Here is a 27529-nt window from a genome sequence, read left to right as displayed (position 1 = left end):
ATTTAATGCATAATGTCATCAAGAAGGCAGATAGGCGACAAACTTAAAAATGAAATTTAGTGGGTGGCGGAATTAAAAATTGTAGATTTACATCATAATACGTGTGTAATCTTTTTCTTCAGCGCATTAAGCGGGGCTGTAGAATGCATGTCGATGTTGGTATTGTGAGCCATGATAGAAGTCGGAGTGTCAATTTTAAAATAACATTTATGTACGAAAATGTTATTGCATCGATTACAAATCCCCACGTTTATCACATTTTACTATCATAACACAGTATGTTTTTACAAAAGTCCACTATACTTAAAAGTAATCAATTATATACATAAATTTCCCAGCGACCTATACTACACAATATAGTCATATTGGGCGTCTTCGTAATAATCTTAACATTCTAAATTATTTTTGTAACATGCTCAAAAGTATTTATTAAAAAATTATGTAAAGCACACATTGCATTATATCTGTAACAACAGTTGCGGAAGTTGGCATTACGTCAGAAAGGAATACAATGAATTACAAACAGAGAGAAAGAAGTGGCAGATGAAATATTTGCGTTTCTACAAGACGAATAAGTGGAATGTGTAGTGTCGTACAACAAGGACAAAGTTTTTAGGTTACTGTACAACGGCAATTGACAATTTTTCCAACTCAATTAGGGCATGCATCTTGCCCGAAGGGAGTGCTACATTCTACTGACAGGATAGAAGAAATGTGCTGTTGCTCTCTATTTCGTATTAATTTAACTTTTTTTCTGTAATCACTGAAATAAATCCATACGTCCGCTTCAAGACATTTCGTTTTCTTCCCTCCTCCAATGCAATGAACATTTTTCTCTTCTTTTGTCAGCAAGCAGAATGACGTAAGCAGCTGTTTATTTAGGCATTTCATATTTTACTCTTAGACGTCTTACAAGGAACCCCTTGAGTGCGAGGTAGCAAAAGGCCAATGACTTTTACGACATTCGATGCCCCACATATTGTCTATCATGCAACCAAAATACCGACTACCAATGGTAACAATGGGCGGGGCTGGAGTATTCAACGGTGAGCACAGCGTGAGCCTACGGAGCGACGCTTAACTGCTTAGTCGGCGACAAACTCACAGCCAGTGCTAAAGTGCTAGTGGTACTGGCAAAGCAGAGCAGTTGCATAAAGAAAGCAAACATGCCTTATATCTACAACAGTTGCGGAAGTTGACATTGCTTCGGAAACGATCACAATGAATTTCGCAGAGTGAGAAAGAAAGGGCAGTTCAAATGTTAGCGTTCTGCAAGATGAGCCTGTGGGCTGTGTAGCATCCTGTACGCTTGACTGTGCGGCCAATGTACATGAGGAGTACAATGATGATGTTTGCTTAACAAGTGGAAGTGATATTGAAACAGGTGTCGAGCCACGCAGTTCATCATCCTTGTCTGACAGGCAGCCACAAATCCCGTCTCCAGTGAAATGCAGTAACGGTGAGTACTAAACATAATAAAGCACATGCAAGATCATCCGCACCATAGTAAACAAGTAATTATTATCGGACTGTGAATAAGTACGCAACAATATGACTGCGTAGTGCATAAGAAAAACAACGGATGTTCAAGTTAGGACAAGGTCCACATGTTACAAAAACTGGTGTCTGCATTTTTCAAGGATGCTCTATACAGTTTATAGGCTGCACATGATAGTGACCGTACGACATACGTTACAGTGCTTTCAAGGGCAGCTATGGATGGTTGCGTAGCTTCATGCAGTGCTACAAAACTGGAAGACGTGAAGTAACGAAATTTTAAACAAAGCGTCAGCTTGCTGATGCACAGTGAACTGCGGAATCGGCCCTAAAATTTGTCGGTGAGATAAACTTATCCCATCGTTCAGAATGGAATTTGTTTTCAGCTCGGTAACTAACGAGGAAACGCATGTGAAAGGAAACCTGGAAATTAGAGAATTGTATCGAGATCAACTAACAACAACGCCTTTACACACTCATATACAGTTGTGCCGACTGTTAATCTCGATGGTAAATAGGCTGGAAAGTTATTTCTTGTGCTGAGAGAAGTTAGGAGTACGCTGCCCCTTACAATTATTTCTCGTGTGAGTAAACCAGCCAGGCCAGTAGAGGATATTTACTTCACAGCAAGCAAGGGACGGTAAATGGGCGTAAGAGAACTACAATGATATGAGCTCTCCAGGAGCTAGTCAAAATAATTTACTTTTACTTGATTCCTGGTCTGTGTACAAAAATCATACTCCTTTAGAGATAATTATCCTTCCTGTAAAGTACGAGAGTGAGACAAATAAAAACCTTAAATTTGTAATAACAAATGGAAATTTCGCGCCGTTATCCTGTCAGTCGGTAAGCGTGCTACAAACAGCGTGCAGAATGGCCTGTAGGTGGCAGCATAGTGCAGATACACACATACCGTTGCAGTATCAGTATAAAGATGGGCGCCCCACTTGCGACTTGCACCAGGGAAAAACAGCGTTCTGTTATTTGTTTTTTGCGTAGTGAAGGTGTGAAACCTATTGAAATTCGCCGACGAATGAAGGTTCAGTACGGTGATGCACGTTTGTCACAGCAGCAAGTCTACGAATGGAGTAGGAAGTTCGCAAATGGTGTGACTTCAGTGGAAGATGCTCCTCGTCCAGGTCAGACACAATGAGCTGTGACTCCATAGAACATTGCAGCAGTTGGCCCGCATCTCGTGGTCGTGCAGTAGCGTTCTCGCTTCCCACGCCCGGGTTCCCGGGTTCGATTCCCGGCGGGGTCAGGGATTTTCTCTGCCTCGTGATGGCTGGGTGTTGTGTGCTGTCCTTAGGTTAGTTAGGTTTAAGTAGTTCTAAGTTCTAGGGGACTGATGACCATAGATGTTAAGTCCCATAGTGCTCAGAGCCATTTGAACCATTAGCCATTGCAGCAGTTGAAACCATAGTGAAGGAAAACCGCCAAGTGACAATGACATTGCAGCATGTTTACAGATTAGTGATGGGTCAGCACACCACATTGTGCATGATGTGCTCCAGTTTTACAAAGTATCTGTAAGATGGGTGCCACGGCAGCTAACTCCTGAAATGATAGAACGACGTGTTGTGAAGAACTTCTTCGGCGCTTTGAACGAGAAGGTGATGGCTTCCTTGCAAGAGTAATTACTGGAGATGAAACCGGTGTTCACGTCCACCAACCGGAAACGAAGAGACGCAATGGGAGGAAAGATGTTCCGTTCTGATGAAAAGGTACGCCACGCGGTGCATGAGTGGTTGCGCAGACTACCAAAAGATTTTTTTTCCAAAGGAATTTATGCACGTTGTAAGCGCTGGAGGACTTCCATTGAGCGTGAGGGAGATTATGTTGAAAAGTGATACAGCTTTGCACCACTTCTGCTCAATAAATAATATTAAAAAAATTTTAAGGTTCTCATTTGACTCACCCTCGTATGTGCCGGGAACCAGTGGACTAATTCAGTCTCAAGATGTTTGTTTCTACCGTGTCTATAATACCCGTTATCACACTATCAGCAGCTATGTCTTGGAGGATAGCCAGCTTTACGATATGCTCCACAGCAGACAATTTCGCATTCGGTTGCTTGCCATCACGTTCCATCAGGTCTCATCATCGCATTTTTTCATTATGATTATATATGCACTCTTTTAAGAGTGGATTGCTAGAGATTATAGATGCGCTCTTTAAGAGTGGATTACTAGACGAACATCCAGCTTCCCAAGAATTTCGTTTTCGGTCTTAAAGGAGTGAAACTGAGTTACCAGTGGCCCGCCATTTCTCTTTCGGCGGTCATGGTGCAAGTAAATGGTTAGTTTTAAACGTTTCTTGGATGCCGAAGATTTACATTCTGTGAAGTGTAATACATACATCCCGTAAGGGGTTGATCTCCTGATATACATCGGGAATCATTATCAGTTAACATTTTCCCTGTCAGAATGATTAACATAACACTTCCAAACTAAACATTGAACTGGCGATTTCTCAGGCAAGGGGTTCCTTGTATTCTACATCTGAGCGGGTAACAGACGACTTAGCACTGCAGCACAGATGTCAGAGAGCAACGGAGGTAACTAATGCCTCGCAATGAAACACCTGTGGCTCCGACTTCCACGTCAAAATTGTAACCGTGACAAACTGCCTCCGCCGCAACGACGTAGCGTGCGACCAGCCGGTATCAGCTAACGCGGCGCGCAGCATGTGCTCGTATGTAAGTGTGCAGGTGCACCGGTATGCGTATCTGTTCGCACCTCGTTTAATTGATGGCGCGGGTCGCGCAATAAATCGCGGCAGCCAGCCAGCATGATTTACGCCGACCGGCTGCCAAGGAATAGTAGCCGCCACTCAGGGCAACAAATTGCGCCGCCTGCCGCTGAGCCGGCAGATAAACGCCGCGTCCACGTTCTGGCCGCTAAATTAAACCGATCTCTGTACGGCTGCAAAGAGGACCTCGCAGCACACCAACTATTCAACCACGACACACATCCTCCTCATGGACACCTAACCAGAGTGGTTGTTTGCTGGCCTTTTTGACTATGTTGTTCCACGGAGTTCAAATGGTACAAATGGCTCTGAGCAGTATGGGACTCAACATCTAAGGTCATCAGTCCCCTAGAACTTAGAACTACGTAAACCTAACAAACCTAAGGACGACACACACATCCATGCCCGAGGCAGGATTCGAAACTGCGACCGTAGCGGTCGCGCGGTTCCAGACTGAAGCGCCTAGAACCGCTCGGCCACTCCGGCCGGCTTCCACCGAGTCAATAGCTTCAGCATTGACCAGTGACGAATCAAGAGTAAACATTAGAACGTCCTGTGCCCGTCATTTGTCAGAGCTCAAGAAATGTGGCCCATTTCCTAACAATAATTTGTCGTTAATTTCATCAAATAATTTGCGCAATATTCGATGTTGTCAGTTTATCCATTCTTATATTAGACTGAAGGAGAAATACACGTTGCAGTTACAATGTACCACCATCTATGATAAAGCCGTCGGCACACGGACCGTGCTGTCGAACGTTAACGTTGAGCGTGCCAAGTTCAACGTGCTGCTGAACGCTCAGGAACGATGCGACTTGTGCATACGGTACGTGGGCCCCAACGTGGTATACGCGATAGCATCGCACTCCAGCGGCAGTTGAGGGATGTTTCTAGTTCGTAAATCACACTGTTTCCTCAACGGGCGCTCGTAAAATTCCCACGTTAGCTCTATTAAAACGCACATTTCCTCCATCGTCCACGAAAAGGAAAGTACCATGTCCAACCAATAAAGACACAGGCTTGTAAAAGTTCCGTACAAGCAGTGCGGTACAAATTTGGAATACTTCTCCGCATAAGATAAACATTGTTTCATCATTCTTACATTTTAGTAAAACCCCAAGGTCAGTCTTACTTGATCACTGTTCCTACCCAGTAGCAGAATCTTTGCAACATGTGAATTACGAAGCGTAAAAGAAAAAGGAGGAAAATATCTTTATACAAGTAGCTGTCCTGCAGATTAAGCCAATCGAACAAAGTCACCCCTCAAACAAGAGTGAACTTATATTCACATAGCATCAAATATTATAGTACATACTTATATTAAACTAATAATAAAGTACCAGAACCTAATAAAAACGCTAATGTCAGGAAAAAAGAATTTGGAAGTGGCAAGTCTCGAACCAGCACCCGGACAAACAACTACCTAGTGGACAGTGGCACTTTTTTTTAATATCATTTTGTTCACTTTTGTTCGTTGCATCTGCTCGGGGCGGACGTCGTGAGACAGCCGGTTAAGTTCGTTGTTGATCGATTAACACAGTTTTTTTTTTATTACAGAGGGCAGCTAACCCTCTGTCCGAACACGCTTTAAAAAAAATCTCACTTTGTTCGTTATAGTTCGTTGAAATTGTTCGTGGCGGACGTCCCCAGACGCCCGTTGAAGTTCGTTATTGATCCATTCACTGAGTTTTTTTTTATTTTTTTTTTATTGCAGAGGACAGCTAACCCTCTGATCTATGCTGAGCTACCGTGCCGGCAACACTAGTCACTACGCTACAACGACAACATACCATTTATGTCTAATCATAGTATGTTACGCGTTGCTGAAAACCTTAATCGTAGATATGTTACTAATTGAAATTTAACTATAACAAATTGTACCAAGAACAATGCGTTTTTGGGTGTATCTTCAGTGTGTCGCTGCCTTCAAATAGCCTACTCTCATAACACGCAAGTTAAAATAATTCTTTTGTCACGAATATGATGTTTCTCATTATTTTATTGGAATGTATCACACAGTTAACAAGGGGTTTTCCAGTGATTCTCAATTTGCTGGGGCTCAGAAACGGCATATATACATATAGGCTTGAAATGAATGCCAATATGGCGCCTCACAACTCTGTACTGAAGGGAGACGACGTGCGTGTGACGTACGTGGCGTTGTGCCATCTCATTGGTCAACGCTCAGATGCACGCTCAGAATATCTGACATGCCGGATATTGCTCTGCACGTTCGGAAAGATAGCCGAACGTGCTATTCCACGCTATGACGTCAGAAACTCGCCACGCTCAACGCTCAACGTTCGGATGCACGGTCCGTGTGCCGACGGCTTAACGTGTAATAAAGACAGCCGACAGTTGGTAGCGCTAGCAGTGAAGGGAATTTAAGGCTTGCCTTGGGGACTTGGGAAACAGTGCTGTCGTTATTGTAATACCGAAACGGAGCTATTTTTATGACGTTAAAATAGCATGGTCAGTGGCTCTCAGGACAAGAGTGGATGCATTTCCGAAACGGCTATGGGGCGCTGTCCAAAACCGTCTTCGAGGCAGCTGTAGCGTACTAGGGTCATAAATGACAGCGGCGGGGATGTGTACAGACGAATAGTCAGTCATGCAACTGTTGAGCAGCCGGCCGATGTGGCCGTGCGGTTCTAGGCGCTACAGTCTGGAACCGCGTGACCGCTACGGTCGCAGGTTCGAATCCTGCCTCAGGCATGCATGTGTGTGATGTCCTTAGGTTAGTTAAGTAGTTCTAAGTTCTAGGGGACTGATGACCACAGACGTTAAGTCCCATAGTGCTCAGAGCCATTTGAACCATTTTTGAACTGTTGAGCAAATCACCGACCATATGAACCAGTGGGATGCCAACTACGTCTCCTCAGCTATCGTCCATCGAACGTTGCTGCCTATGGGCCTCCGCCGCAGCCACCTAGTTGGTTAGGTTAGGTTAGGTTAGGATGCCATCTTGCCGACCGCTGTTCGTTGGCGACGCAGATCGGAATTTGCGGGGCAGTAATGGAACTGGACCGGATCTGTGAATCTGTAAGAAGTGTTCGACAGTGTCAAATGGTGCAAGATGTTCTAAATTCTGAGAAAAGGAAGAGTAAGCAATAGGGAAACACGTATAATAATCTAAAAGATCCAAGAGAAAACAGTAAGAGTGGAAGACGAAGAACGTAACCTATAATTTGAAAGCTCTAAAGATAGGGATGTAGTCTTTCGTCCCCACTCTTCAATCTGTACATGAAGGAAGCGATGAACGAACATCATAAAAATTTTGTTCTGTAAATGAAACCGCCTTTTCCTGCTGCCACTTAATTTATTCACCCTAGACGAGTTTCGACTTTTTCTTGGTCCAAGGCATTATCAGTGAAATCCATAACGACACAGGTTTATTAGTTTTAGATTATTAAACAGTTCACATCGCGATTTTTTATGTAAAATAGTAATTACTTACGATTTGCTGTTCTGTGTTTCCTCTCATCTACTCTGCAGGTCGAACTACCACTTTATTACTAACATATAAGGAAAATTTGGCGTTCTGACGTTCTTCACACTGTTCACCATGTTTGTCCTTTTTGTGGTGTACTGTTGTTCTTTTACCACTCTATATAACTATTTCGTCCGGCACTGCTTTTAACAATGTAAATATTGCGACACCATTACTTGTTTCCCACTCTTTAGCATGTTTATCTACTTGTTGCCAACGTAAGGAAATATATGTTTTGGAATAACTTCTATTCGTGATGTTTATAGCGTGTATGTGTATGAGAGTAAGAGGGAGAGAGCTGAAGAGTGTGCTTTTTTCTGTTGGTGGTTTGAATTGTATGGTGTTGTACTAGCTGTTAGCGAGTGGTTGAAAGCTTTGGTGACAGCTGATTTGACTTTTCGTTTCAATATTCTGTCAACGGGTTCATGGATAAGTGAGTAAAACTGTAGGGTGGTATTATTATTTTATTGGATAGTATTATTATATTAATGCTGTTTGGGAGCGTTTTTCTATTACTTTATCTATTAGTGTAATAATGGATTGCTTGGCATGTGTACTTGATCATTCAACAGGGTTGCCATTTCTGCATTGGTTTTCTGTGTGTGGTAATTTTCTTGTAGGGTTAGGAGATGTTTTTTTATTGTTGATCCTAATTATTTTCGTGTCATCTTCTATAGTGGTTGGTTTGTGGTCATATTCTCTTAGGAGTTGTGCAAATGTGGAGTGGTTTGTCCCATATTTCCAGGCTCTCATGTGTTCTTTGTACAAGGGGCGTTTGAAAACACCGTGCAAAAATAAAAACTACTGACGTGTTTGGGGTTAATTTTTTTTTATTTTTCGACATAGTATCCTTTTATACTTATACGCTTCATCCAACGCTGTTCTAATTTGTTGACCTCTTCCGAATAATAGGAATTGTCCAAGTCTACAAAATAGCTATTAGTTACTGCAATCACCCTCTCTTTTTAATATAACATTTGCCCGGCCAGCCATTTCTTCAAATTGGGGAATAAATAGTAGTCCGAGGGAGCCAGCACTGGAGAATAGGGAGGATGTGAAACGAGTTGCAATAATATTTCCATAAATTTTGCGACCACAACTGTGAGGTGCGTGCTGGTGCATTGTCGTGATGGAAAAGGACCTTTTTGCGGTCCAATTGCCGGCGTTTTTCTTGCACGTCGGTTTTCAAACGGTACAATAACGATGAATAATATTCACCAGTAATAGTTTTACCCTTTTGCATATAGACGATGAGGATTATCCCTTGCGAATCAAAAAAGACAGTCGCCATAACCTTTCTCTCCAAAGGAATAGTCTTCGCCTTTTTTGGTGCAGATTCTACCTTGGTAACCCACTGTTTAGATTGTTGTTTGGTCTCAGGAGTACAGTAATGTTTCAAAGTTTCATCCACAGTGAAGAAACTATGCTTAAAGTCCTGCGGATTCTTCCTGAACTGCTGCAAACCATCCTTGCTACACTTCACACGATTTCGTTTTAGGTCAAGCGTGAGCAATCGCGGAACCCATCTTTTGGACACCTTTGTCACGTCCAAATATTTATGCAAAATGTTACATACCCGTTCACTCGAGATGCTCACAGCACTATCAATCTCACGCATCTTAACTCTTCTGACATCCATCACCATATCATGGATTTTATCAATGATTTCTGGAGTCGTAACCTCCACAGGGCGTCCAGAACGTTCAGCACCACTTGTACCCATATGGCCACTCCGAAAATTTTGAAACCACTTATAAACTGCTCTAAGGTGCAGAGTCACAGTAATGTTTATCAAGCTTCTCTTTAGTCTAGAATGAGATTTTCACTCTGCAGCGGAGTGTGCGCTGATATGAAACTTCCTGGCAGATTAAAACTGTGTGCCCGACCGAGACTCGAACTCGGGACCTTTGCCTTTCGCGGGCAAGTGCTCTACCAACTGAGCTACCAGAGCACGACTCACGCCCTGTACTCACAGCTTTACTTCTCTTTAGTCTCCTCAGACGCTTTGCTTTCATATAGTAATGTTTAATCACCACGCGAAATTCTTCTTCATCCATTTTTTGACAATCACTCGGCTTCCTTGATTCACACGAATGCCAAACACAAAGAAATACACCAATATGGCTGAAACTTGGTGTGAGTCCTTTCCAAAGTTGTTACTAACTAATTAAGACCTCGATACGCGCCGGTGGTGCCATCTCTCGGACTTTGCACGGACTTTTCAAACGGACATCAAATATTCCACCTGTTCAAAAATGGCTCTGAGCACTATGGGACTTAATCTGCTAAGGTCATCAGCCCCTAGAACTTAGAACTACTTAAACCTAACAAACCTAAGGACATCACACATATCCATGCCCGAGGCAGGATTCGAACCTGCGACCTTAGCTGTCACGCGGTTCCAGACTGTAGCGCCTAGAACCACTCGGCCACTTAGACCGGCTGTTCTACCTGTGTCCTATGTATCTGCCGTGACACGTGTTACGCTTTAGTTGATTTATACCTGTTTTCTGGTATATGTCCCGGTTTTTTGTCATTTTTTGAGTGTATTTTTGTACAGAATTATCTGTTGTGTATGCTATGTTTATTGCCTGTCTTTTGAAAATGTTGGTGATTTTATGGGTGAGTTTGTGTCTGTATGACATTGTTTACCGTCTTCTGTTTTCTTTTATCTTTTTCTGACTATCCTGTGTAGTTGTTAGGGGACTGCGTGTTTGTGTTTGGTGCACACAGATGGTGCACAATGACACAAAAGGCGGTTTTATTTATAAAACAAGAATTCCTATGCTTGCTGCGGAGGATGGCCTCACAAACAAACTTGTTATCGTAGAAATGTTCAAGAGTGGAATTAAAATTCATGGTCAAAGGAGCAGTTTCCCTGATGACAATGCTATTCACATTGACAGTGAAGAAGAACTGTAGGACCTGCTGACTGGAAAGAACAGTCTGATGAGGACTGATGATTACGAAGAACATGAAGTTAAGGAACTGTGCAACGTAGGCAGCAAAATAACGCGTGACGGACGGAACAAAATCTACCTTTTAACCAAGCTGTCATACAACAAGAAAAAGGTACATTACGATATACAGCACAACAGAAGGGTTTCAATCCAGATATAGCAATGCTGACCAGTGTATACAAACCTAGACGTATATGAAATCGAATGTCAGGACTGCAACAAATTTTACGTATGGTAGACAATATGCAACTTCGGTTTGCGATTTCGAGGTCACTCAAGAATTGCAGAAAAGTAATCCATCTACATTCTTCAACCACTGAAAGAGCGATAACCGCAACGCGAAACGGATAGAACTAGCAATGGAAGTATTACACATATTATCTAAAGGTTTAACAGTACAACGCACTGATGACATTTTAAATGAACAAAAGGATTTAAAACATAAAAGTTTCATAGAAAATTTTAAAGGATTTCCTAACCAAAGTTAATGGATAAACACAAACAACTACCCACAGACACTTCGATTACAAAGACTATAAATACAGCCTGAAACACTACAGCACTTTTGGTCAACTCTCACTACTATTAAATTTTAAAAAGCAAAAAATCCAATAATAAGGTTAGCAAATTGCCAGAACTGAAAAGACTAAATTTCAATAACACCTCAAAACGGCGACAGTGTAAAATCACTTTCTTTTAGAAAAGAATATTAAATGAAGTAAAAATACATATACATTACAATCAGCAAAACATATGATCAAATGAATATGTCGCAAATATCAACAATTGGTTGTTGCCAGTAATTATCAAAACGTCATTATTTTCGAAGCAGACAAAATAACTGACAAGTGTGGTTCAATTTTATGATGATAGAGGCGGTGGTAGAGGCAACGCCAGTAGCAATAATTCGTGCTTCTCTTCTAATAAAGGAAGGCAGTTGCCGCTACCAAAGTACTTGAAACCTTCATTTAAAATTTAAATAATGGTACACAAGCATATTTAACTACACCACTGTTAACAAGATTTACAATCACCTAGCCTGTAACACAGTGACAACTCGTTAATTTTCTAGTAAAAATTAAACATACTACAAATGCAGAAAAGTACGAACGTTATGAAGAAAATTTGACTTGACTACTGAGGCATAAAATTTTTCCTTAGTAGATTTTTGTAAGCGTAGACACGATTAAGCCCAGGTATGTATTTATTCCATTTCTGTTAGTTCATCTCCTCCTCCTCGCTCTCTCTGTCCATATCTTCTCCCCCCCCCCCCCCCTGCTGCCATCTGTAGTAGATGCAAACAATTTAGTAAACAGTCAGGGCTCGTGATACTAGCAAGCAGGTAACAATACATATGAAATAAGGTAGATAGATAATCAATACTCTCTGACTATAAAGTACAATTCATAAATCAGAAAAATTACATCTGCATTCTATACCCGTAGACTGTGAAATCAATTTGGAATTGTGACAGCCACAAGCCCAACACATTGGCAGAGCTGGAATTCAAGTACTACCAGGCAAAAGCTTCATATATAACACATTTATACTATAACAACGAGCAACCAGAATACGGTGTCAAAACAGCCACGACGCGACACTAAGTGACGAGAGCACTAATCGGATGCTGACCGTGATTTATCGTAAAATCTAGCGCCTATTCACAAATGCTTGCTTAGAGAACGCTTAGAGAAGGATGTAACGGTGATTACTCGTAGTCGGAAACTCACGGGAACCATCCAGAAGTCGCCACCGCGTCCAGTACTCGCAAAGATCAGACCGGACTCCAACCCGGCACCACAATGAACACAAACTGCTTAGAACCTCATTAGCAGAGGACACGCCGAATACTGTAAGTTCTTCCGAAGTAGCTTTCAACGAGCAATGTTCACGGCTGCGACCAACATTCAGCCCCACGAAACCCGCAATGAGCAAAGGCACCAATCTTGCCAACGGGCCACGGCAGACGCTTGCGCACAACAACACGCCACCTCACTTGCGCTCCTCGCCACCGGTGTCACTCTCTCTTTCTTTTTCTCCAGGTCGCCGCAGCCCTTAACTACCTTCTCCTCCGACCTTCCCACTACCGGCGGTAGTAACTTTCCATGCGCTTTTCCTGCCAAAGAGATTCCAAAACCGCAGGAATTACGCGAAATTAAACGGACAGTTCGTCATATGCCTCACATTGATTTCTACAGTTACTTCACGCAGTGTTTTTTGTGTGATAGCACTGACTACTCTAGGCTAACACCGCTGCTCTCGGACGTTAAGTGAAGGCCACCGGCCACTGCGTTGTCAATGGTAAGAGGTAATACCTGAAATTTCATATTCACGGTCGCAGGTTGGAATCCTGCCTGGGGCATGGATGTGTGTGACGTCTTAGGTTAGTTAGGTTTAAGTAGTTCTAAGGTCTAGGGGACTGATGACCTCAGATGTTAAGTCCCATAGTGCTCAGAGCCATTTGACACATTTTTGACACTGTGGATCTAGGAATATTGAATTACGTAACGATTTCCGAAATGGAATTTGCCATGCGTCTAGCTCCAAATACCATTCCGCAATGAAAGTTTGTTAATTCCTATTTTGAAGCCATACTCACGTCGGAAACTTTTTCACATGAATTACCTGATTTCATATGACAACTCCACCAACGCACTGCTCTATTATACCTTGTGTACGCGATACTACTTACATCTGCAATGTGAATTTCGTTGTCCAATCACTTTTTGTCACCTCAGTGTATATGTACGGCTTTATTCCTCTTTTTTCGGTTTTGGAATGATTGACCCTCACCTTTAACTGGAACGCTTTCAAGGTACACCGACATTATCTGACAGAAATTTATTGGTCCCTTGTCTTGGATAGCACACGCGTAGGAAATAAGCTGGAGTCAAGGATATATGCGGGGAGCAGAACAAATAACTTGGCTGTATTAAAAAATAGTGGATTTTCCCACTCAATAATCACAGTCGAAACACATTCATTGGTTGCAAAGAAGTTGACGAAATTAAAGACAGTAACGCTGTTGATACTTTGGAATGACGCAGGCCAACCGAAGAACTACCACCCAGCGCTCCAGTACCATGTGCATAAGCGGTATGAACAAATGTTTTTAAATCGCATACCAATTATCGCAGACCAGAAGCTCATTTCCACCATATGCTTGATGCAGTGTCATGTAATTGTGCACCACTCAATTCTTGTCCATTGCCGCACACGTAGTTCTGCATATGACTCCGCCAACCATAGAATACTCAGAGAGAACTCTACAAAATATTTAAGCACCACAAGATCAAAAACTATTTAATCTCAATTACAAAACAAACAGTTCTTTGTAACTCTGTAGGGCAAGAAAAGTCGATACCGGCGACAAAAGAATGGTCTTGTCCATGGCGTTGTCCTGCCCCCCCCCCCTTTTGTGTATACACAAATCATCAGCAAATATCACACCGTACTAATCATTTCTTGTGTTGACCATGATGTGGCTCAACAAAAGAGCTTCGAGGAAGTAGAAAAGAAACTGAAACACTCTTTAACCGTCATGTTCGAACAACTCCCTCGAAGACAGAAATGATTGCTTTCCACTTGCTCTTAAAACTGGCAAACAGGAAGTTACCTGGAAATTCAGCTACCTGGAACACACAGGTAAACCAATACTTGAGAATCGTGCTGGGCAGATCACTGACATACAAATATCACTGCGAGAAGACCTTCCAAAAGGCTGTCACCAGAAGCAACATCTTGAAACTAGCGAATAGTAAATTGGAAGCCATACCAACTAGTCAATACGAAGAACAAATGTCCAAGAACTGTGCTTTACCACGGCGGAAAAAATGCCCCATATGTTCCAAATTCGCATACGCAGAAAAATAAAAGCTAAATGACACATGCAAGTTAACAGCATGTCCGCCACACAAAACAATTGGGAAAGTATTTAAAGAGGCCAGATTCTCATATTCTGAACGAACTTCTCCTTCTTCATGACAACGCAAGACCACACACAAGTCTTCGCATCCGAGAGGAGCTCACAAAACTTCAGTGGACTGTTCTTCCTCATGCACCCTACAGCCCCGATCTCGCACCGTCGGATTTCCATATGTTTGGCCCAATGAAGGACGCAATCCGTGGGAGGCACTACGCGGATGATGAAGAAGTTATTGATGCAGTACGACGTTGGCTCCGACATCGACCAGTGGAATGGTACCGTGCAGGCATACAGGCCCTCATTTCAAGATGGCGTAAGGCCGTAGCATTGAATGGAGATTACGTTGAAAAATAGTGTTGTGTAGCTAAAAGATTGGGGAATAACCTGGTGTATTTCAATGCTGAATAAAACAACCCCTGTTTCAGAAAAAAAATGTGTTGCATAACTTATTGAACTGCCCTCGTATTGCACATGAACATACAGAAAAATGTAAACAGACTTTCGATGAGCGCCACGCTCTACACGTTCATGTGGACCTGCCAGACTTAAATCTCGAAACTCTCACAAGAGATACTCAGCCGCAATACATCAAGTTGTAAGATTTGGAGAACATTGAATCGTCAGTCAGAACAATGTAATGGAACGGGGCTTCAAAGCCTAAACAGGAAACAAATACGACTGTAATGAAGTCCAGAGCATGACAAACATCTTACAATATGTCACTGCCCCACGATATATACCCTCGACGAGCAATGACTTGATACAGAAAGGTTGGTTGGTTGATTCGGGCAACGTGCACCAAACAACGGACGGCCGGTGTGGCCAAGCGGTTCTAGGCGCTTCAGTCTGGAACCGCGCGACCGCTACCGTGGCAGGTTCGAATCCTGCCTCGGGCATGGATGTGTGTGATGTGCTTAGGTTAGTTAGGTTTCTGTAGTTCTAAGTTCTAGGGGATTGATGACCTCAGATGTTAAGTCCCATAGAGCTCAGAGCCATTTGAACCATTTTTTAACCAAACAACGAAGTCATCAGTCCCATCGGATTGGGGAAGGATGGGGAAGGAATCGGTTATGTCCTTTCACAGGAACCATTCCGGAATTTACCTAAAGCGATTTAAGGAAATCAGGGAGAATCTAAATAAGGATAGACGGACGTGGGTTTGAACCATCGTCCCGATTGCGAGTCCAGTGTGCTAACCACTGCGTCACCTCGCTCGGTTGATAAAGCAAGAAACACTGAAGTTTTCCCGATATTAGATTGAAAAACTTTGGAGGAAAATTTGCAGACTCTTAAAACTAACGAAATTACATTTGTTGGAAGGGTCGGCATTCATACAATCTTGAGGTAGAGTAGACGTTACATTCACTTCTGGCAATAGATACCCATTAAGAACAACATACTGAGTTCTGTTTGCCAGGAAGTCTTCCATTCGGCCGCTTTTGTATCTGGATAGTCCGTTTTACACATATGTAGCTTATCAGATAACTATGCTGCACTATACGGAAGGTTACACGGCTTCATGATACGTGTCATTACTGTAGAAATTTTCCTTGGACTGTATACGTTAAAAAATAAGTTCTCATCTTCTAATAAGGTACTCTGTTTGAATATTGCTCTCTTATATAAGATACTCTTTGGCCGCGAATTTTCAATTCCTTTAAGTACAATTAATATAAATACAAGTATTTAATTTTAAATGTCGTAAACACACAACTGCCCAAATTTCAGCGCTTTTTAGGTCTCTGTATCGAAGTAAATACTCATCTCCTTCACAATGCTTCGATAACACTCTTTTGAGTGTGGGCGTGGGGGAGAGGGGGGCATATTTTTGAAGCTCGTGGGTGCTCAACGGCATGGTTATTAGCGCCCTGATATTCGTTAAACAAACGAATATGAATAAAACCTTAAACATTGTAGCATACAGTCGGAGGAAATTTATAAAATTGCACTCGTTCACTGATTCCCACCTCACACGTGATGAGCCACACAGTCATTCTATGTCACAGACAACCTGAGAAACGGTGGAAAGTGCTATACCTAGATTTAAAACAGACGTAAACCATAAACCTAGATGAAAGGGAGATGTGACTGGCTGACCACTTACTAAAAACATCGGTGAGCCAGTCACCTCTTTAACACATTAAGAACATCTCCCTAAAATTTACAGAAACATATTGGACAGTTAACAAAACCGTAAAATACTAATCACATTCATGATAGGATCACTTAAAGTATTGGACCAATTTGCCGGCAAATCTTCCGCTGTCCTCTCGTCAGAATACAAAACAAAAAAACAGTGTAGTAAAATGTGACGAACTGTGATTTGTACGCCGCAAGCGCCACACACTGGAGTGACCTCTCGCCTGGGCTATAAGCCACGCCTCAGAGGAGGATGGCAAGGGGAGTGAAGAGGACTTCATACCATCTTCGTGGCCAGAAGGAAGTACGCCGCGACCGCTTGGTGGGCTTTACAAGATGCTGCTTGTTATTTGTCCCTACCAGCCGCTTGTCACCCCATCAGTGCATGACTTTGTACCTCAACAGCGAGGTGATTCCATGCAGGGTGATGCCACAGAGAAATAACTGAGGATTACGACATGCCTCCTTGGCTGATAAATACGCCCTTTCATTTCCTGCAATGTCCATGTGCCCTGTTAACCAGCAGGAAGACACTGCCAATGCTTCGCCTTCCCATAAGGTTCGTATCCACACTATTTCTTGTCAACCAAACGAAGTTTGTGCCTAGCAACAGTGTACAAGATATAATTATGTTTTTCAGCGTGCGTAATACCTGTGGCGGTTTTATCCACACAGAGAGTGAGCGTAGCATAGATTTTGATATGGAATGATACCTTTTTCAAAATATATTACAGGAAACTTGTACGGATTGGTTAATGATTTCCCTGAAGCGCTACGCAAAAAGGAACGCACATTTGGGTGAATGTAAAGGCTCGCACTGTCTGGATTGGACCGTTGCACCTCTTTTATCATCTGTGTATACCATAACGGGGACGAAACTATGATGGTCCAACGGATGTTCTTTATCTTTACTCACAACAGTGTGTTGGAACCATTATACGTATAACACTTTTTCTCTGTTTCTTAAATGTTATCAGCAGCTCTTAATATAGGTTAAATACATGATTTCCAACTTTAACTATTCTGAAAATAGGCCAGAGAGCTGTAAATAGGGTAGCTGGATTCCAAAGAACCTGTAGATTTCAGAAAAATAATTAAACTTTTTCCGATAAACTTTGGCGGTTGATAGTCTTAACAACACAAACTTGAAAATTCTGCTATAAATGTGTACATTCATTTTCATTTTACGACTTTGTGATCTTTGGCTGCATGATGTGTGATCAGCATTGGATATCAAAAATACGATAATCTCTTACATTTTAAAAACCTACGTTACTTCTGAAGTTAGCACTAAGATGTTCCTGTACTATTTATTCGTCGTGTTTTATGGAGAATTACCTTCATCAGTTGTCTCCAGAATATAGAGACTTCGAAACCAACATTAGCTACTGAAGAGAAGCTGTAATATTATTTCTCATTATCGTAAATCAAGTAGTATCCGTTGCCGTTGGGACTTTAATTTTAACTGCACTCCCTGTGGAAGATTTGGAAGGAGTGTAGTCGGACTTAAGTAGCCGACTGATTTTCGATCTTTACCGTCATGAATGACTCAGTGGTACAATACAGCTGAATGCAATTGCAATGCGGCTTGTATTAAACTTTGCAGAAAGACAAATTAAGAAACGCTCAAATTCTGTACACCGGTCAGGAAATTTACCGAGATGTGTTCTCCAATAAGGCAGTGCAACAGGTGCGGTTGCAGTTCTGCAGTAAGCAGCTGGGTCTGACCGCATATATTGCCAACTCAGAGGTGGAGCTGTAACTACCGCACCGATATGAATGCTTACTTTTCACAGCACTGCTGGTATTAAATTTTTTATATCTAGCTCAATATTCTCCTCTGTCGGACAATAAATTCTGTAGTACATAATCCGCTTAGTAAAAATTTCGTACATTATTTGTGCAGAGGGGATCTTTTGAATTATGTGGGCTTTCTTAGTGCTGCTTAGATACGTATTAAAAATACGTTTAGTTCAAAGGAAAGGTTAGACATTAATTCGGAATGCAATAAGTCAACCGTACCAGCTGTATTTCACCCTTGCAGTCCTCTATAACTGGTTTCCAACTGTCGCAGTAGCAGTGGATATTCATCTGCATCTGCCTTACAAGATCTGCAAACAAGTTGGAGTTACAGATGTCACATGTAATTTGGATAATTTGTCCTAGACTCTCTCCTGATCAGGTGACGATAAATTTCATTCATAAATGGGACGGGAAATATTAGACGAAATACTAACTATGCGTCGATTTGTCTCTATAAATGCGATATCTGTTTGTCACCGTGATTTATAACGAGCTGCTTGGCGGCCAGGTGTTGCACAGTTCAAACATTTTATCCCGAAAGTAATGTCCCATATTCTTGGAGACAACACTACTCGGTAATGTGAACAGGATAGGTAGACGATAATTGTCAGTCGTTAACCCGATGTAAATAATATCAGAAAAATATTAATTTTATGTTCAGTTGTCATGGCCAAGGAGTATTACAGTGCAAAGAAAATTTATTGGATGACAAAGTTCTACAGAGTATTCTAACCGTAGGAAAGGTTCTAGGACTTTTGCATTAACAATATTTTCAACGTGTCGGAGGAGATGATGAACAGCTAAAGACATCGAGAAGTTTCGTTATTCTCTAGCATGTTACTATCCAGTCATGTATGTTACGAGGGTTGCCCAGAAAGTAACGCACCGCATTACACACACGAAAGAATGGTGTTTTAACTACACACACTATTTTCCCACGTAATCTCCATTCCGTTCTATGACCTTCCTCCAGCGCCAAACAAGGGCGTGTATTCCCTGCCGGTACCAATCCTTGTCCTGGTGGCGGAGCCTGTGTTTCACTGTTTGAATTACCTCCTCATCGTCCTCAAAATGTCTGATGACATCCTTTAATGGCCCATGTAAGTGGAAGTGGGAAGGCGCTAGGTCAGGTGAGTCAGGTGTGACAGTCTTGGGTGGTCTCCCCGACAGCTGCAAATCGTGAAGCTTCGCCGAACCGCTTTCTGATGACTGCACCCTCCGTACCCAGCGACTAACTGTATTTCTGTCGACAGCAGCTGCCCCATAGACTTTGCACAAGTGCTTCCGAATATTCCCCATAGATTATTTCTCTGCAGTGAGAAATTAAATCACGGCTCGTTGTTTGTAACGTACATCACGTACAGACGTCATTTTGAAACTCTCCTGCAGCTACGAAATCTGACGGATGTGATGGAAAGTTGGTGTGCTCAATCAGGAGACATGAAATAATACGTACGTAACGTTTCGCATTCGTAGTTTTGCTTCCGGCTGATAAAAAAAATGCGGTGTGTTGCCTTCTAGGCAACCCTCGTAACTCTTTATGAATTATTGATTAGAGGTAACTGGTGTGTACGTAAGACCTGTAACACAGATGACTGGAACTGTTCGGCGTGCCAAATAAATTGTACGTCGATCAATACTGAAGTGGGCGTTAGCGTCATAGTCCACTACGAGCAGATAATTGGAGCAGATGATAATTCGAGATCACTTAATACCAGAACTACATAATGTCGTAGGCACCCATTACCCGCGTCGCTCTCGAATTGTGTTGCAATACTTTGAGGAAGACTTCTCGGTCATGTGTACCTATGTGGCCTTGCATGTCACGTGGCTTCAATGTATGGGTGTATGACAGACATCATTAACTACAACGTGGTAGCCTTGGATCAAAATTCGATCAGTTCTGGCGAATTTTGGGCGGTGATTGAGCAATTATGGATCGGGGTGTCTGTCTTGTGATTTTGTTTATTAGAGTCCATGCCACAGCGTATGATGGTGGAAGGGAGACGATAGGGATGGATACGCGCTACTAGGTAGATGATTTTAATTGCTCCTAGGTGTACGAGTATGTTCTACATCCACATCTGTGGTTATCAAACCGCTATAAAGTGTACTGCAGTGGGAATTTCACACTTTATCAAATATTACCCTTCTTTTTTGGTCTGTTTACATATGCAGCACGAGCGAAAGGACTGCTTAAATTCGCCCGTAATCAGCCTAATCTTGTCTTCACGATCCCTACAGGTTGCACAAGAGAATTCCTTACTTAATTGTGGTACCTGATCTTTGTACGTTTTCGCATGATGTTTGTCTGTCTTCAGACCTATATCAAATTAGATTTTATAGCGTTTCCGCGACGCTCCCTTGAATGAAACAAACTTTCTGTCCGGTTCTTCTTGAATCCGTGGAGTATCTCTTACACGTACAATTGTTTTGCACCCCATACAACTAAACAACAGGATATGATGGGTGCTCGAGTGTTGTGGAAGCAATTTTCGTTGTTGACTGACTACATTTTCTAGTAACCTACCAATGAATCAAAGCCTACCACCTCATTTCCAGTTGTGACAACACTGATTGTATATGTTTTAAGTATTTGCATTCTTTGAAGGGTAGAATTTAATATTTTTTAATATTTAAAGCACAATGACAGTTTTGAATTTTCCCTAGATCTAATGCATATCTTTGCAGGTTTTTCACATGGTACATCACTACAAAAAATCTCATCAGCAACAAGTATGAGTTTAATATTGATATTTCGATGAACAGAAAGGGTCCCAACGAACTATGGATGGGCACGACCAATGTTACTTTTGCCAATGATTCTCCTTCCTCGTAACATTCTGCATCCGCGCTCCCGATAAATCCTAACGCCATTTGATGCCCCACATGTTCGTACTTTTAGTCATAAGCGTTGTTAAGTAGCTGAGTCAAATGCATAAGGCATTTCGGAGGACAAGATGAGCTACATCCACCTGACTGAGTTGATAAACGGACTTTAGGTATCATATCAGAAAACAGCGAATTCTCTAGTCTAGGCTTATACCCAATCCCATGAACAGTAATTGAAAACTTTCGAGTTTTTGTACGCGTCTTACAATATTATTCAGTCTCTTTTGAATTCGTATCTAACGACATTTATTATCAGTTTATTGTCATTTCACTGTGGTCCCATGTTATGGAGCTACATTATCATTTCTAAGACCCTATAAGTCACATCGACAAGTGTCTTCCAGCCGGAGTCCATAAAACGGTGTCTTTTGTTCTTAGTGGTTTGGGAACAACATGTTTTGATACACGAAGTATTATTACTGTGCACACCCCCCTTAGCTCTGATATATAAGAGAAGTCACAGACCGTTTAATCTCTATATGCCAAGAATCAGGCAGAAAGGAATACAAACGTCTAAAAAATGAGATCGACAGGAAGTGCTAAATGGCTAGGCAGGGATAACTAGAGGACAAATGAAAGGTTGTAGAGGCGCATATCACTAGGGGTAAGATAGATACTGCCTATAGGAAAATTAAAGAGACCTTAGGAGACAAGAGAATCAACTGCATGAATAACAAGAGCTCAGATGGAAACCCATTCTAAGCAAAGAAGGGAAAGCAGAAAGGTGGAAGGAATACATAGAGTGTCTAGACAAGGGCGATGTTCTTGATGACAATATTACGGAAATGGAAGAGAATTAGATAAAGATGAAATAGGAGATATGATACTGGGTGAAGAGTTTGACAGAGCACTGAAAGACCTAAGTCGAAAAAAGACCCCGGGAGTAGACAACATTCCATTAGAACAACTGACAGCCTTAGGACAGCCAGGCTTAACAAAACTCTACCATCTAGTGAGCAAGATGTATAAGACAGGCGAAATACCCTCAGACTTCAAGAAGAATATAATAATTCCAATCCCAAAGACAACAGGTGTTGACAGAAGTGAAAATTACCGAACTATCAGTTTAATACATCACGGCTGCAAAACACTAACACGAATTCTGTACAGACGAATGGAAAAACTGGTAGAAGCCGACCTCGGGGAAAATCAGTTTGGATTCCGTAGAAATGTTGGAACACGTGAGGCAATAGATTAAGGAAAGGCAAACCTACGTTTCTAGCATTTGTAGACTTATAGAAAGCTTTTGACAATGTTGACTGGAATGCCCTTTTTTGAAATTCTGGAGGTGGCATGGGTAAAATACAGGGAGCTGAACGCTATTTACAATTTGTACAGAAACCAGATGGCAGTTATAAGAATCGAGGGCCCTGAAAGTGAAGCAGTGGTTGGGAAGGGAGTGAGACGGTTGTGGCCTATCCCCGATGTTATTCAATCTGTATATTCAAAAATGGTTCAAATGGCTCTGAGCACTATGGGACTTAACATCTATGGTCATCAGTCCCCTAGAACTTAGAACTACTTAAACCTAACTAACCTAAGGACAGCACACAACACCCAGTCATCACGAGGCAGAGAAAATATGTATATTGAGCAAGCAGTAAAGGAAAGAAAAGAAAAATTCGGAGTAGGAATTAAAATCCATGGAGAAGAAATAAAAACTTTGAGGTTCGCCGATGACATTGTAATTCTGTCAGAGACAGCAAAGGACCTTGAAGAGCAGCTGAACGGAATGGACAGTTTCTTGAAAGGAGGATATAAGATGAACATCAACGAAATCAAAACGAGGATAATGGAATGTAATCGAATTAAATATAGTGATGCTGCGGGAATTAGATTAGGAAATGAGACGCTTAAAGTAGTAAATGAGTTTTGCTATTTGGGGAGCAAAATAACTGATGATGGTCGAAGTAGAGAGGATATAAAATGTAGACTGGCAATGGCAAGGAAAGAGTTTCTGAAGAAGAGAAATTTGTTAACATCGAGATAAATAGTTTAGACAAGAATAGAAGCTTTCGAAATGTGGTACTACAGAAGAATGCTTAAGATTTGATGAGTAGAGCACATAACTAATGAGGAGGTATTGAACAGAATTGGAGAAAACAGGAATTTGTGACACAACGTGACTAGAAGAAGGGATCGGTTGGAAGGGCATGTTCTGAGACATCAAGGGATCACCAATTTAGTATTGGAGGGCAGCGTGGTGGGTAAAAATCGTAGAGCGAGGCCAAGAGATGAATACACTAATCAGATTCAGAAGGATGTAAGTTGCAGTAGGTACTGGGAGATGAAGAAGCTTGAAGGATAGAGTAGCATGGAGAGCTGCATCAAACCAGTCTCTGGGCTGAAGACCACAACAACAACAACAACAACATGCCAAGAATCATCGGCAATAGAAGTCTAGAGAAAGTTCTTACTACTCCTAACTGATGGGTGAAGAATTTTCCATGGTAACAGCTTCTGCAGCCCATACCGCGAACGAGCAGAGATGGAATTGAGATTGCGACGCTACCATCCAAGCTGATAATAATAACTTACACTGTCCTTGGAATATGGCTATATTAACATGTAACCAAACTGCAGTCTACAGGTCTACGTTGCCGAGGAGGCTTCTAAAATACACCGCTTTCAGTTGATGAAATAAATGAACTGTGCCATATTTCTTGAAACGGCACCAATAAATGATAGTCAAGTGGAAAGCTTTAATAAGTTGTTGTAGTCGAGACGAGTTTTTTACAATATAACTGGAAGTGTTTTTATACAAATTCCGTAAATTTTGTATGTTGAATACTATTGCGAGCGTGCACTGGTATTAACTGCGAAGTCCAGCCCCTTGTGTGCACAAGAAAAATGTTAATGTCCGCAGACTGTCAGTGAGACTCCATACATTGTAAATTACACAATAAAGTGTGAAATTCGGAGCACCGAGCTCCAAATAATCACTTTTTGGCAGACGAAGAACAAATGAAAGTTCTGACCGTTGTATGACGAATATAAATACTATATTTGCCAACACAGATAACTAGAAGTCCCGACTGATCCACGAGATGCAGGTAAAGTCCTGAGAGTTCATCAAAAAGCTGTAAAAGAGCTTTGTATACAAGTTCTGCCTGTCGATACCGCTCGAAAATTATTTTGCCAGCTCCACAACCGTATTACAAGCTAAAAAGCATTCAACAGCCCAGATGGCATAAAATATTTTTTTTTTTTAATTTAAGGCAATCGGTTTCAATAGGCTGCTGTCATCTTCAGGTATTAAAATTTTTTTTTCTAAACCCCTTTTTCATTTTACGCTGAACTCACGCAAAAGATGTTGTAAATCGGGTAGTCAAACAATATTGCATATTTTATTCTGCATATGAACATGCTAGAGACTTTTCACGAAATTTCCACTAAGCAGTGATAATGTGCAAGCGTCGCAGCATTTCGTAGCAGTTTTCTAATGCCATGACCTTTCTTGACAAGTAGGCGTTGTCTTCTATTAATCCCAGAGCTGTCAAAAACGCACTCGAGTAATTGGTAGTCGGAGATTCCAACGAATATAATTAACAGTGCAGTATGAGTCTACCTTCACACCTGTTGATGACCTGTAATTCTGAGTTCCAGCTCGAATTTACGGCTCAACAACACACAGTAATGCATCTTCTGCTTATCACGTTGTCGAAACACTGATGTTAATCTTATGCTATCGAAAGATTTAAATTTGCTACAATATTAGTCGAAAGTTTCTATATCTTTAATCGTAGCAGGTCGTAAATCGTGTAACCAATCCATTATGGGTATTTTTTTCTGCTGATGAGCATTAAGGAGAGTTTTATATGCTGAGGACTTTTCACGAAATTTCCACTAAGTGGTGATAGTCTGTAAGCCTCGCAGCATTTGTTAACAGTTTTGTATCGCCATGAACTTCCTTGACCCATAGGCGTCGTCCCCTATTAATCTCTGGTTGCTATATCGGCTATGCGTTTGATCATTTACTTACAATATAGTCTACACATTTCCTCAAGATACACTTGATTTTTCGCTTCGAACGATGCCTGCCATTAAGGACAACGGAGTGATTTCAGTCTGTTGTGACACCTTCGGTCCAGCGCATTATCTGTGGCACTGTTGCTGCGCAGGAGGCAGTGGTGCTGGCGCCGTGTTGGGCAGCGGGGGCGGCGCCGCTGCCAGGGGGCGGTGCCGGGCCTCCGGAGGCGGCGCTGCCCAGCGTCACGACGCCCAAGACGCCGCGGCACGACGCCGGCACGCAGACGCCACTGCCCTCCAGGCACAAGGAGAGCGCCGTCTAGCCCCCGACAGCACCTCTCCACCGCCACTGGTACGTCCACTGTGTTCTCTCGCATTAGTAGTCAGCGTCATGTCCGCCATCAGCTGTCGCTGTTTATAAACTAAATTATTATACAAGGTACCTATAGGATTTCCGGAGACGACTGCGTGAAAAGTACAAAACACAGAAAAAGAAGATACGTATCTGTGAACAGAGCGTTTCTCAAAGCTGAGAGCACTGTTTCTGAAGCAGAAAATATCTGTACATGTATGTAATCCATACATATTATAAAAATGGTTATAAGAATATATGTAGGGGAACTCGGGGCAGAACGGGATAGCGGGGCACAACGGGAAATTGCTGTTTTCTAGACTAGACAGTGTTGCAACCTGTTGTATGGGCATGTAACTATTTCTCCGAATCTAAGGGAGGTGAGGGCAGCCATTCTGATTTAGTTTGAAGTGCGAGATCTAAGTGAATTGTTGTGCGTCACGTTACCGCTTGCATTGTTCTAACGTTTGGTGGATTTCAACGCCAGGTAAGCTGTTAATTGTTAATTGTATACCCTAAAATAACACTTTCCCTTAAAGTGCATGGCACTTGTTATACTTTAATTATTTAATGCGTTTAAATATGTCAGTTCTTACACTCCATAAAAGTTTTTAACCTCAAAAGTGCTCTTGGGGCGGAACGGGACGGGGCAGAATGGGATAGTGTGCCGTTCTGCCCCGTCATATTTTGATGCATGTAGAAAGCAAATTAAGCCTGGATGTTCATGGATGCCAGACTCTCCCAACCACCTATGTTCGCCGAACAACTCAGCTTTCCAGATATTCCCCGAGGCTGTCATTCCAATCCCACTAATCTGTCAAAATACTCGGGGGACTACAAGACGGAAAGGAAAAACCGTCGTATTAACTGATTCTCCTTATAAGAAGGAATTGCAGAATGCTGTCGCACGTAAAGTAGGCCTTCAGAAAGGGGAAGGGTGCACAAATATAAACAATGTCAGGACAGAGACGTCTGGTGCAATGCAACTTAAGGCAAAAATATCAAACTGTACACCCAAAAAGACCAAAACAGAGGACATCAAAGACCTTAAGAAAAGTAAAAGGAAGAAGATGATGGAGAAGAGAGAATCAGAGAGAGAGGATGCTGAGTGTCTCTACTGTGGGGACTTCTACTCCGTTCCTAATGAGGGCTGGGTCGCATGCCAGAGTGGGCACAAAATTCATGTGCTGGCATAGACAGTGAAGATGAAGAGGAAATACTGATTTGTGACTATTGTCGAAAGGGCTAGTAGTTAGTGGTTTGGTGGTTATTAAGCACTGTACATTTTTCAGAATGACAGTAAATATTTTCTTATTTTGAAGAATGACTTTTAAATTGTTTAAATTACACATTCCTTAGTCTGAATTGCCTGTTGTACAACATTTTGTCATAGTTTAATACGATATTCGTAATTCAAATTTAACTTTTATGCAATAATTTAACAAAAATACCCTTATCCCATTCTGCCCCGTGGGTGGGGCCGAACGGGAAATGTGCTAGACTTTCTTTGAAAAATTGTAAAAAATGCAAAATGTATTGTTTTAAGTAATTTTAAAATAATGCACGTTAGGTTATACTACAAGGTGTTTTTTTATCACTTTAAGAAGTGTTTTCTTGTGTTCCCTAATTTTATAGAAATTGTTAAACATTAAGTATCCCTTTCCGCCCCGAGTTCCCCTATGTGTGTTCCACAGATTCTTCTAAACCCCTGGCTCTATTTCAATCAAACTTGGTTGACATATCACTACTTC

The 27529-nt window shown here is 41.8% G+C and overlaps 1 protein-coding gene across 1 annotated transcript in view; it reads left to right on the top strand.

Annotated features, from left to right (window-relative positions):
• Positions 1–27529, top strand: part of LOC126223418 (uncharacterized) — an 84104-nt gene that overhangs the window by 31800 nt on the left and 24775 nt on the right. Inside the window, exon 4 of the mRNA XM_049942197.1 lies at positions 25579–25778. Coding sequence (XP_049798154.1) covers positions 25579–25749 — 171 coding nt within the window. The 3' untranslated portion in view covers positions 25750–25778. The remainder of the gene's footprint in view (positions 1–25578; positions 25779–27529) is intronic.

This window comes from Schistocerca nitens, chromosome 1 (genome assembly GCF_023898315.1).
Source record: "Schistocerca nitens isolate TAMUIC-IGC-003100 chromosome 1, iqSchNite1.1, whole genome shotgun sequence".
Classification (NCBI taxonomy): Eukaryota; Metazoa; Arthropoda; class Insecta; order Orthoptera; family Acrididae; genus Schistocerca; species Schistocerca nitens.
The sequence above is the reverse complement of the archived record's forward strand: the minus strand, read 5'-3'. Positions and strand labels throughout refer to the sequence as shown.